Source organism: Kogia breviceps, chromosome 19 (assembly GCF_026419965.1).
Source record: "Kogia breviceps isolate mKogBre1 chromosome 19, mKogBre1 haplotype 1, whole genome shotgun sequence".
NCBI lineage: Eukaryota > Metazoa > Chordata > Mammalia > Artiodactyla > Physeteridae > Kogia > Kogia breviceps.
This window is the reverse complement of record NC_081328.1, coordinates 39263261-39275321: the sequence shown is the minus strand read 5'-3', so window position 1 is coordinate 39275321 and position 12061 is coordinate 39263261. Positions and strand designations below refer to the sequence as shown.

At 56.8% G+C, this 12061-nt stretch overlaps 2 protein-coding genes across 2 annotated transcripts; both read right to left on the bottom strand.

Moving 5' to 3' along the window:
* Positions 1–968: 968 nt before the first annotated feature.
* On the bottom strand, positions 969–2899 carry HSD17B1 (hydroxysteroid 17-beta dehydrogenase 1). The gene is made up of 6 exons (XM_067020467.1): positions 2803–2899; positions 2526–2693; positions 2202–2381; positions 1941–2052; positions 1298–1475; positions 969–1208 (listed from the first exon to the last, which is right to left on the bottom strand). The coding sequence occupies exons 1-6, from the start codon at positions 2897–2899 to the stop codon at positions 969–971; spliced, it is 975 nt and encodes a 324-aa protein (XP_066876568.1).
* Positions 2900–4902: 2003 nt separating this feature from the next.
* On the bottom strand, positions 4903–11880 carry NAGLU (N-acetyl-alpha-glucosaminidase). The gene is made up of 6 exons (XM_059048242.2): positions 11461–11880; positions 10484–10631; positions 9069–9215; positions 8789–8874; positions 7539–7795; positions 4903–6561 (listed from the first exon to the last, which is right to left on the bottom strand). Exons 1-6 carry the CDS (start codon positions 11844–11846, stop codon positions 5351–5353), a joined length of 2235 nt encoding a protein of 744 aa, XP_058904225.1. The 5' UTR covers positions 11847–11880; the 3' UTR covers positions 4903–5350.
* Positions 11881–12061: the final 181 nt, after the last annotated feature.

Below are 12061 nucleotides of genomic sequence, written 5' to 3'. Positions count from 1 at the left end.
TATTACTGCCACGCAAGGAGGCGCCTGGGCCGTTATCCAGAGTGCTGTGTACCTGATGAGTCTTCTAATGTATGTTATTTACTAAGCCCCTCCTGTGGCACCCCTACTGCTTTCCTCTGCCTGCGACCTCCTCACCTAGTCTCTATCTCCACCCCTCCTCCGGCACCCAACCTCAGAAGAAGTTAGAGGGAGATTGGCTCTGCAACCCTGCAGGCCCTTTAAGTGGCTGCTGCCACTCCAGGTCCTTTTGCTGGCTTCCGGAAGGAGGACGTGGACCACAGTGCAGATCTGGAGCCTCAGCTTGACCCCCTGGTGAGAGGCAGCTTCTGGGCGAGGGGGGAATCTCTCCTGCTGAGTGTTGTCTTAGGGCAGGGGGCAAGGAGAGGGGTGAGTGGGGCTGTCTCCTTTGGGCTCATTTAGCCTTGTTCCTTACACATCTGGCTTCCACTTGGGAACACAATTACAATAGTAATACCACTAGTAGTAATAATAATAGGGCCTGCTATTAAGACTTCTATACCAGCACTTTGGGGCATTATCTCAATTAATTCTTATCACAAGCCATGACATAGGTATTATACCCGTTTTGCGGGTAAGAGAACGGACTCGGAGAGGGTAGGACGTTGCCTAAGGTCCCAGGACTCGTGGGAGCCAAGTCACAAGCCAACTGTCCCCGCACCCAAGTCCACCTAACTCCTAGTGCTGCTGATGCCCCTCGGGAATCCGGGGACCACTCTCCCTGCCCTGAGGCGCACGTGAGGCGTGACCCTGGGCTAGCTCCTTTCCTTTCTGGACCTCGGTTTCCGTAGGTATAAGCTGGGCTAACACCTTCTTTCCTGATCATCCACCCGCCGCGCGCGCGCCAGTGATCACACAGGTGCGGTGCAGTGAAAAGCCCCTTTTCATCCCCAAACCGCACACCCCGGGGCCGCAAAGGAGAGCGCGGGAGGCAGCGGCGAACCGGGCCTTTATTTCGGGGCGGCAAGAGGAGCTCCGAGCTCAGGTGCCCCCAGTTCTCCGGCTCCGGCCTCCGCCCCGGCGCCGTCTGAGCCCTCGGCGGCCTGGTCGCCGAACACTTCTCGGTGCGCGGCAGCGACGTAACTGCAGCCGCTGAGGTCGGAGAAGCGCAGCTGTATCAGGGGCAGGAAGCGCTCGGTGGTGAAGTAGCGCAGGGCCGGGCGCGGGGCGCGCAGCGCCTGGAGGAAGACCTGCAGCGGCGGGAGGAGGCGCGCTGGCCGGGGCTGGGCTGGGGAACCGGAGCGCTGCCCCCGCTCCCGCAGTGCGGCCCGGGGCTCACCTTGGTCACGTCCTCCGGGTCCTGCCCCTCCTCAAGAAAGATCTGCTGGGAGTGGCTCAGGTAGCGGGAGAAGAGGTCGCGGGTCTCGGCGTCCGCGCGGTCCAGCGCCCCGCCCAGGCCGCCCTCCAGCTTCTCGGGGAAGGCGGTGTGCACCGGGCCGCACTCGATGAGGCTCAAGCTGCCGGCGGGAGAGCGGCGAGTGGGCGGGGGCGAATGCGAGTCCGGGAGGGAGGGCCGGAGCGGGGCTGCGCCCGGCTGGCGGGCAGTTAAGGGTAACCCGAGCGTTTGAAAGCGGTTTACTGCCGGAAAGGCGCCCCCACGTCCCTTGGAGGGTGTGAGAGAGGCTCTGGCGTCATTATGCCACCCTGGCTGGGTCACTTACAGCTGTGTGACCTTGAGCCAGTCACAGAACCTCTCTGGGCCTGAGCTTCCCACTAACAATACCGACGCCTCACCAGCCAGGTCGGCAGGTGGAGTGAGAGGGCGGGTGCCAAACGCCCAGTACTGTGCCTGGCACACAACAAACGGGAGCCGCACTAAGGAGGGGCCGGGGAGAACGCCTGAGAGCGGTTCCAACAAAACAAGGTGCTGCGGTTCCCACAGTCAGGGTTCAGAGGGTCCCGGGGGCGGGGCGGTGACTCACTGGACCCCGAAGGGCTGCAGCGGAATCGCCAGACTCTCGCACAAACCCTCGATTGCAAACTTGCTGGCGCAGTAAACGGCGTTGAAGGGAAGACCTTGGAGGCGAGAGGAGGCTGCGGAGGCGCGTCGGGGAGGGGAGCCGCGGAGAGCGGGAGGGGCCCGGGGCAGTTTCACCAGGTCCCACCCCTTTTATTAGACCCCCGACTCTCCCGTTGAGCCCCGCCTCCTGCGCGCCTCTGGTTCTTCCCCGGCTTCCACTCACCCATCAAGCCTCCCATGCTCCCGGTCACCAATATGCGTCCCGAGCGTCGCCGCTTCATGTCCGGCAGGAAGGCTTGCAGCATCCGCACGGTCCCGGTTAGGTTCGCATCCAGCACGGAGCCCACGCTGTCCTCCTCGTGTGCCTCCAGCGGCCCCACCAGGCCCCGGCCTGCGTTACATACTGCGGAGAGAGAGACCGGACTCCGCCCGCCTCACGCACGGCCCTCCTCCCAGCCTGTCCCCTCGTGCTCCCTGGGCCTCGGGACGTCTTGGTTTGGACACAGGGTGAGGAAGGCTCCTGCATTAGTTTTGCAGGGAGACTCACCCAGCACGTCCACGCGGCCCTCGGTCACGCGTGCCCGGGCAGCGGCTATGGAATCTGCATCCCTCACGTCCAGCTGCAACATCTCCAGGGAGCCAGGAGGGCACCCTCGGGACCGGGCAGCCTCCCAAAGTGGGTCCTGTGCCGTCAGGTCCCTCAGCGTGGCGTACACTGGAGGTTCAGGGAGAGGACGAGGCTCTGAATTTCGGGCTTACAACCCTACCTAGGCCCCCTTGGACCAGGAAGGAGCTGGTCTCTCCACCCCAGTCCCCTCATGTACCTTTGAAGCTCTGGGATGGGTCGGACGCCAGGCGCAGGGCCAGGTGTAGGCCAATGCCGGAGGAACAGCCAGTGATGAGCACCACCGTGCGGTCCATGGAGCTGTGCGTAGGGAGAGACCCCGGGAATGCTGGGCGCTGGGCTCTGGGCACTGGGATGGATATCACCTGCTTTGCCCCGCCCCTGCCCGCCGGGGTCCCCACCCCTTGTTATGTCTGCCGCACAATCTCAAGGCTGAGACCTCCTATGGGTCCCTGGCCTTCTCTCCCCAATCTACTCTAGGTCAAGGCAGAGATGAGGCCACCACTTAGAACACCCCTTCTTTAATTTGCTAGTCAGAGGGAGGGTGAAGCTTTGCAAACAGGAGGTGTGGGCTCCCATTTGGGCACTGAGCGCCCTGGGCAGATCTTTGCCTGGCAAGCCTCTGTCCCACAGGGACAATTATAGTTACCAAAATTTGTTGCTGAGGGTGTGAAAGTAAATGTTTTGGAAGGGTGTTCTCAGTTCAAAGGTCAGGGGTTAGTTTAAAACTGAGGGGGGCTTCCCTGGTGGCGCAGTGGCTAAGAATCCACCTGCCAATGCAGGGGACACGGGTTCGAGCCCTGGTCCGGGAAGATCTCACGTACCGCGGAACAACTAAGCCCGTGCACCACAAGTACTGAGCCTGCGCTCTAGAGCACGTGTGCCACAACGACTGAGCCCACGCGCCACAACTACTGAAGCCCGTGCGCCTAGAGCCCATGTCCCGCAACAAGGGAAGGCACCGCAATGAGAAGCCCGCGCACCGCAACGAGGAGCAGCCCCCACTTGTGGTGTGCCACAAAAAAGTTAATTAATTAATTTTAAAAAAGAATATTGGAAAATTGGAGCTGAGCACTTAGGAACTTGACTGCTGCCAGGCTCTTGGTTTTAATGCATGCTACCTGAAAAGTAAGACAAGCTTTTGCTAACTGGACATACTTCTCAGTAACTGAAGGAATGGAGCGAGTGCTAAATGTTTCCTCTGGGGAGGTGTCCCGTCTCTTCAGGGAAACATGGTCAGTATTCTGTAAAGTTACCCTAGCCTAAATGATTACTTGTTCTGACCAAGGTATTTATTAGGCTATTTCAAATTCACAGCATCCGAAGAATGTCAACTAGTTCAGCTAGCCACAGAGTCTAAGATCCTGTGTCTCCTGGCACTATGGAAACACCACACCACTGACCTAAGTGATTCACTTTTTTCAGTTTTTCAATATCTTATCAATATAAAACTACTGCCACATCCTTATACTTTATGTCTTCTTCAACCTAGGAGAGACCTCAAATCTAAAAGTATTCTCTATTTCTCATCATTAGCAAATGTTTTAGCTTTCTAAATATTTGTATTTAACTGTTGTTTCTAGGGTTTTGTTTTTGCAGTTTAGAAACATTTAGGAATATTAGGACTTTATCCCTTCTGCTTGATACAGCAGGGGTGAACTACTAGCCAGTCTAGCCTAAGAGAAAAGTGAAAAGATTCTTCACCAAGCACAGTGATTAACCCAATACAAGTTAGATTTAGAAGGAATGTTGTTTAAATTACCTCTTCTAGCCTGAATCCATGAATTCTTTCAGATCAGGAACGATTAGAAAAAGAAGCCTAAAAACTCTTAACAATGTGACTCTCAGTGGTAAATGAAAATGAGAAGCAGCAGCAGGTTATAATTTGGTTTATGGGATGTGATGGATGTGCTATGATAGGAAACCTGAAATGATGGTTGAATTGGTAAAAAAAAAAAAACACTGCATAAAATTTGCTGTAAGATATATACTTATTTTCTGTACTAAAATATTCTTTTAAAAAAACTTTTAATTTTATATTGGACCATAGCTGATTAACAATGTTGTGACCATTTCAGATGCACAGCAAAGCTACTCAGCCATATATATGCATGTATCCATTCTCCCCCAAACTCCCCTCCCATCCAGGCTGCCACATAACATTGAGCAGAGTTCCCTGGGCTACATGGTAGGTCCTTGTTGGTTATCCATTTTAAATATAGCAGTGTTGTACTAAAGCATTCTTATAAGAAAAATAAGTATTTGTAAAAGAGGTGTCAAGTATTGGCGCAATCAGAGCTGAATTGTAGATATTCTTGTAATATCTAGTCATTTTGAAAGATTTATATAATGAATTCTGGATATATGACCAATAAAACTGATGAAATGAAACAAACAAACAAAACACCCGAGGAAGCTGAGGTAAGGGGGCAGGGAGACCTGACCTCACCAGTGTCCATGCTATAGCCCTGAGTCCTCCCCAGCATCATGGCATTGACATTCTGACACACAGGTCCAGGTGATTCATCAGTTTATTAAGTTGTATTAAAACAGTACTTTGATCCCACATTTGGGATGGTGGAAGAAGGCGGCTCGGCTCCCTCTAAACCTTCCATGCTTGATCCCATAAGCATGAATTCCTTCACCCAGGCCTGGGGAACTCCTGTGATGCTTGCCTAGCCCCAGGCCCTGGGAACCTGCCCAGGCCTGGAGTTTGGGGAAAACGTGGCCCAAGGGTGCTTAATCTGTCACAAGGCGCCAGCCACCCACCGGGGGTAATATTTGAGGAAGAGCTTCTTGGCCAGGTCCACTGTGTCTCCTTGGGGCTGGCTAGGATACCTCCTTGTGCCGAGGACGAAAGTCTGTTCCAGCTGGAAGGCATTCTTGTCAAACTGGTGCTGTTGGAAGGGGACGCCTTGGACCAGGCTTTCAACCAGTGTCTCCATGAAGAGCCGCCAGCGGGGGGCATAATAGTCCTCCACCAGTCCCGCCAGCTGCTTGTTGGCATAGTCTAGGATGTTGCCCTCTGGCCCCCACAGGGTCAGCTGATAGCGGCTGTTCTGCTCATAGAAGCGGGCCTCAGTCTCACTGACGGCAGCCACCCGGGCCTGCTCCAGCCAGCTGCCCAGCAGGAAGTGGCTGTCACTAGCCAGCACCTTGTCCAGTGCGGGCAGGAGCTCATAGGCCAGGACGCCTCCTGCCCTCATCAGGGGAACCAGCTCCTTGTTCAGATAGGCGGTCCTCACCTCTTCATAGTACAAGCTGACCAGCTCCTGGACTGCCTGGCGAGTGACATCCACCAGGTCGTAGCAGAAGGCCTGGCTGGTGGCCAGGGTAGGGGTGGCTGTCAGCAGCAGCCGCCATGCTTCCAGTACATCCGATCGGTTGTACCAGACAGCGGTAACCATCTGTAGGGATGGTCGCCTGACCAGCGGGCTGCGATTGTGTCCACGGCATCCCTCGCCAGAGCAGTTGTAGACGCTCCTGAGAAGCAGCCTCCACGCTGCCTCTGCATCGCCATTGGAGACCCCGTACCGCCGGGCTGCAAAGCCCGTCACCCAGGCCCCCAAATCTGCCACTGGGTCCTTCCGCCAGCCCAGCTCAGCCATGAGGGCGTAGACCACCTCATTCTGGCCAATGCCCTCAGGGGCCATGCCCGTGCCAACCATGGTGGAGTTGGGGAAGAGGCGGGCGGCTGTGGGGCCTCGGTTCACAGACTCCAGGGCCCCAAACAAGCCGTGGTTGCCCCCGAAGTTATGCAGCATGCACCAGATAAAGGGCTGGCCCTGGAAGGAGGCTGTGCGGACGTACACGGGCTGGCTCTCAGCAAACAGGTCCAGAATCAGGAGGCGGCCATGGGGCACGGCCCCCAGCACGGCCCCCACCTGGGCGGGCCCCCAGAACTCGGGCTGGTGCTGGAAGAGCCAGCCTTGGAGCAGCCATACGGCGTCAGGGTCCACTGTGGTGGGACAGTGGGGACAGAAAAGAGGGTGGTAAGAGGAGAGGGGGCAGGAGAGCATTCACCCCATTGTACAGATGAGGAAACAGAGGTCCAGAGAAGTTAAATGACTCTGTCACAGGACACTCCTTCCCCTGAAACCCCCACCCCCCCACCCCCACACGGCCAGAAGGGCATTCCACAACACACATCCTTCCCATCTCCTCCTCCTCCCACTGGGAGTGCCAAGGTAGTGCTATAAAGCTTTACAGAGCATCAGAATTACCCAGAGGGCTAGGCCCCAGCCCCAGTCATTCTGATTCAGGAGGTAGGGGAGGTGCTGAGAATTTGCACATCTGACAGGCTCCAGGGTGATTCTGACCCGGGTCACACCTGGAGCATTGCTGCTCAAAGCGTGAGCCAGTATGCTCCTTCCTGGCTGACACAGAGGCCTCCCCAAGGCATTCCTGACCTGGCCCCTCTCTGCCCTTCCCCTGTAAGTGGCAGGAAGGAGAGCTGGGTTCACATTTGTGCACCTAGAAGGGCACCTACCAGCTTGGGGCACATCCCCTATCCTCTGGCCTGTGTTACCTACTTCAGCATGGAGGGAGAGACCAAATAAAATATTTTCAATAGCTAGCACTTAATGACACTTTGCTCTGGGCCAGGCATTATTCTCCTTATGAGGTAGCCTATTTTGCAGATGAAGTAGCGGAGGCACTGGGAGGGAGGTGAGTCGTGCAAGTTTCACAGGCAGGAAGTGGCAGTGCCTGCGTTGGAGCAGGGTATCCGGCTCCAGAGCTCACCTCTCAACCCCAGTGTGATTAAATGAGATGATGTGTGTGTGTAGAAGTGCTTGGTAAACTGTAAAGTGCCGTGTGTCACAATGAGGTGTTATTACTCCCAGTCCCTCCTCCCAACGCCCACTGACCTCTGCCACCCCCATCTCCCTGAGGGCCTCGGGGGGCTTCCCTTTCCGACCTCCCCTGGCACCGAACCTGCAGTCATGGCCTGGTAGACAGCGGCGGTGGCTGCAGCCAGGTAGGAGGGCTCCGAGGACGGTGGCTGCATCTCGTTGAAAGTATCGGCCCCGTAGATGTGATCCGTGCCAAACTCTTTGGTCAGCTCCCGCAGGAAGAGGCTCCCCACAATGGGGAATAGGGGGTCCTCCGGAGCCAGGAGGAAGGAGCAGGAGTAGGAGCAGTTGAAATGTCCCCAGCTGCCCATCTGGGTGATACTGATCTGAGGGAACACCCTAGTTGGGGGGTGGGGGGTGACAGTTCAGACATTTACTGGAGGCCGACACAGCAGTCATCTCCAGCCTCACTAACTTCTGCAGTTCCTGGGTCGTTCATGCTTCTGTGCCTTTGCACACACGGTGCCCTGGGCCTGGAGCCCTTTCCTCCTCCCTCCCTGCATCTGGCTTCTCCTCAACATCCTTTAAGTTTCACCTGTCTGGAAAGCTTTTGCTGTCTCTCCCCCTCCCGCTGGCTGAAACAAATGACATCACCTCTGCTCTGAGCCCTTGCTGCATCCTCCCTTCCCCAAGCAGAAGTGACCTTGACAGAGAATTGGGCCCACATATATTCCTGCCCTTGTCACTATATTGTATCCCCCTGGCAACGGATCTCCCGCTGGGGGCGGGGCCTCTGCACTTTTGTGGCTGCATCCCCAGGCCCCAGCACAGGGCCTGGTTGGGCAGCCCCGGATAGCCTGACAAACGCTGGCTGAATGTACGAACGAGGTTCCTGCTGTCCAGTTGGGGAGGCCAAGGAGTGGCCAGTGAGGCCGGCCACGTGTGCTGAGCGCTGACAGCGGTGGGAACCAGGTGCCCATGTGCATGAGGGAGGTGGTAACCGATGCTGGGGGCCCCCCCTGCAAGGCTTCCTGAAGGAGGGGAGGTCTCAGCTGGGCCTTGAAGCATTTTGCCAGCCGCAAGAGAGGATGGGTGGGTAGCACAGAGGAACAGAGGGGCAGGAAGGACAGAGGAGACCAGTGCACCCCTACCATCACTAAGAGCTGCCGTTTGCTAAGACTCCATGCCAAGCCATATATACATTTTACAAGTGAGGAAACTAAGGCACAGAGCAGTCATGTGATCTGTCCAAGGTCACATGGCTAGTCAGTAACAGAGCCAGGAATCAAGCCCAGGCCTACATCTGGAGCTTAAGTTTTCCTTTAAATCGTGTCTTGCAGGGGAACATAAATTCTCTCTCTGAGCTGAATGGAGGGTGAGGGGGGACGTCACCTTGTGAGAGCCTTGGGGACATGCCCTGCGAACGCTGGCAACACGGCGATCATGCCAAACGAGCGCATCCGGTCAAGGATCCGATGCTGCGAGGAACGGGAGGGGCGGCAGTGAGCACAGCCCCCCCCCCCCCCCCGAGGCGGGAGGCCCTCACTCTCTCAGGGCACACGGAGTCCCCACCGTTCAGTTAAGAGCCCCGAGGTGAGCCAAACACCACCCCCGACCCCAGGCCTGTGACTGTCCAGCACCAATTCTGCTCCTTCCCTTCCCCATTCTTTACCTGCAGGTAAAGCTGCTTGAGGTGCCAGGAAGGGGGCAGGGGGCCACTCCAGGTGTGTAGGTTGCCCATGCGCCCCCAGGCCAGGAAGGCAGGACCAGTGAAGTACTCATCGATCTCTGTCTGGGTCAGGCCCAAGGCCAGATACACCTGAGGAGAAGGGAGAGCCCCACACATGTAAATTGTTTATCTCTATTCATTGATCCATTCACTCAACATACACACATTCATCTCTTCTCTGGGCTGCACCCTAGAGTTACTAAGACAAAACCGATCCCTGCCTGCGAGGAGCCCAAAGTCTGGGAGAAACAGATCCGTGACCAGGTGAGTTTGCAAATATGTCACTCTTGTTGCATGGGTGAGGTGAGGCACAAAGGGGTTCTCCCCAAAATGTGGAAGGGGCTTTAGACGGCTTCACGGAGCAAGGAGGGCTAGAATGATGGGTGAGGGCAGCTCTGCAGGGAGCTTAAGCAGCCCCAGGTGCAGCCAGAGCGCTCAGGGCTCAGGTATGGAAGCTCCCAGGCCCGGCAAAGCCTGAAGGCAATGGCGAGCTCTTGAGTGTGTTAAAAGTGGAAGGTCTCCACCAGATTTGCAATTCAGAAAGGACACTCTGGTGGAACTTGGAGAGTCAGGAGTCTTGTTTTGAAAGGAAACTATTGCTTAGAAAGCTCTCTAATCTCTCATGGCCGGGAGGCCATTAAGGCAGTGTAACTCTTTTCATGTCTCAGACTGGATGGAATCTGACCTTTTGATCTGATCAAGTTATCCAAAGAGCCTACTAGAAATTCAGGATACTTATTGGACCCTTACCCTAAAATAACTCTCAATTCCTTATGAACAAATATTTTCCAGTTTACATCAGAGTCAGTCACAATTCTCACGAGGGAATTTTTAACAATCTCATGGCTTAAAAAAAAAAAGTTAGCCCCTCTTTTTCTTCCTCAGAACACTCTTTCAGGATTACCTGAGCCCGTGTCTCCCAAATTGCAATTAGTAAAGACCCCAAATAAACTCTTCTTATGTGCAGCCTCCTGCATTATTTTTTGGTTGATGCTGTTCAGAGGCTCTGGCAGACTGGGGTCCAGGCAGAGGGGATGAGAGCCTGAACTGAGGCCATGGATAAGGATGGAGAGGACAAGGCAGATCAAGAGCTGTTAATGAGACAGAATCCATAGAGGCAGCTGAATGACCCACGTGAGGGTGGGGAGAGAGGGGAGGCCGGCTTCTTAGAGCGTTTACAGTAGGGTGCTGGGGTCCAGCCCTGGGTAAGTGCTCCTGTGTGTCTGTCTCAACCATGGAAGCTGGGAGGCTGGAGCCATCACTCCTGCTACCAACACTTCTGGAGCTCTACTCTCTGTGTGCCAGATACTGCGTTGATATGGGGGAGGCGGGATGCCTGGGGTATGGTGGGCACGCACCCGCTGCCAGATGGCCTCCTGGCCGCTCCAGGCCAGCGCCAGGTTGATGCCGTTCAGCGCCATCCAGTCAATCTCCTGCTCCCAACGGGCCCAGTCCCACCACACGAAGGAGTAGCTTTGTGTGCACACGTTCTGGTAATAGCGGTACCTGCAGGCAGGGGTGTGAGCTGGGGCATGGCCCTGGGGGCAAAGAGGATGTCCCTCACCCCTGAGGGTCCACAGCCTGGGGAAGAACTTGGAGGGCAGCCCGGTCCTGGTACAGCTCTCCACACCACCCAGATCTAACCCAGAAATACGTGGCTCCATACGTGGCCTCTACTGCTTCACTCCAGGATCCACTCCAGGTGGAGCTTGAGCTTCTGAGGTGCCCACCCACCTGCGGCCAGCACTCAGCTTCCTAGCCTCCCAGATATTTAGGAGAGCATATTCCATTTTCATTCCTACTCTGTGTACAGTGTTTAAGTGCCATATGGCAAAGCTGGCCCCTGTCCTGAAGGGGGGGATCCCTCTCCCCACAGTCTAATGGGGAGGCAGCTGTGTGAATGCATCACCTCGGTGTAGTGGGGCAAACGCTAGAACAGAGGCCTGTGACAGGGCGGGGGGGGGTCATTCCTCAGTAAGCATCTTCGAAGAGAGGGGTGGGGTAGGAAAGGAATGGCATTTACCAATCACCGATTATGCACCACAAATTCTACACCCCGCACCGCGCACATCCTCACAATCAAAGCGGCACCACTGCACGGTAGATGACATTATTTCCATTTTTCAGATGAGCCAGCCGAGGCTCAGACAGGCTAAGTGACTTGCTCAAAGATACAAGGCTTTTAGAATCAGACCTGGGGTCTAAAGCCAGGTCGTGCGACCCTAAGGCCAGCGCTTCCTGGCAGCCCGGCGCTGAGGGTGGGGAGGGGCGGGGACTTCGGTGGAGGCGGCGGGGAGCTGCAAGGGAGCCAAGGGGCGCGGTCCGGCCGCGGTACCTGTTGGGCGTGGCCTCGGTCAGTTCCTCCGGCACCGCGGGCAGCGGCTGCGGCAAGCGCAGCTGAGAGCCCGACCAGGCCACGTGGCAGCCGCAGAAGTCGCGCAGGTAGCGGTGCAGCCCCGCGGCGGCGGCCACGCCCGTGGAGCCGAGCACCCGCACCCGCGCCCCGACGCCGCCGCCGCTCAGGCGGTAGGTGTCCAGGCCGGACTCGGCCGCCAGGGCGCGCTCCACCGACACAGAGAAGGCGGCCGCCGGCCCGGGTCCCAGAAGCCGGGCCAGCAGCTCCCTCACGGCCGCCGTCTCCCGGGCCTCGTCCCCGGCCGAGCCCCCCGCCGCGGTCAGGAGCAGGAACCCCAAAGTTGCGGCCACTGCCACGGCCTCCATGGTCCAGCAGTCTCCGCCCGCCGGGCACCAATGGGGACTCGGGACCAGGGGCGTGACGGCCGCGTCCAATCAGCTGAGGGCCTCAGGTCACGCGGAACTGAAGGTAAAGCACCGGCCGGCGGCAGAGACCAGCTTCCGGGTTCCACACCAGATCCTGAGGGTGTTTTCTGACCACACGTGGTGCAAGGGCGCGTGACTCTGGTGACTTCAAAAGT

Coding starts and splice junctions, on each gene's coding strand:
- HSD17B1 (XM_067020467.1), bottom strand. CDS start 2,899: ATGGACCGCACGGTGGTGCTCATCACTGGCTGTTCCTCCGGCATTGGC. Junction 2,694..2,802: donor CCCATCCCAGAGCTTCAAAG/GTACATGAGGGG, acceptor CTGAACCTCCAG/TGTACGCCACGCTGAGGGAC. Junction 1,209..1,297: donor ACCCGGAGGACGTGACCAAG/GTGAGCCCCGGG, acceptor CCGCCGCTGCAG/GTCTTCCTCCAGGCGCTGCG.
- NAGLU (XM_059048242.2), bottom strand. CDS start 11,846: ATGGAGGCCGTGGCAGTGGCCGCAACTTTGGGGTTCCTGCTCCTGACC. Junction 8,875..9,068: donor TCAAGCAGCTTTACCTGCAG/GTAAAGAATGGG, acceptor CGTTCCTCGCAG/CATCGGATCCTTGACCGGAT. Junction 7,796..8,788: donor GTCCCCAAGGCTCTCACAAG/GTGACGTCCCCC, acceptor CCCCCCAACTAG/GGTGTTCCCTCAGATCAGTA.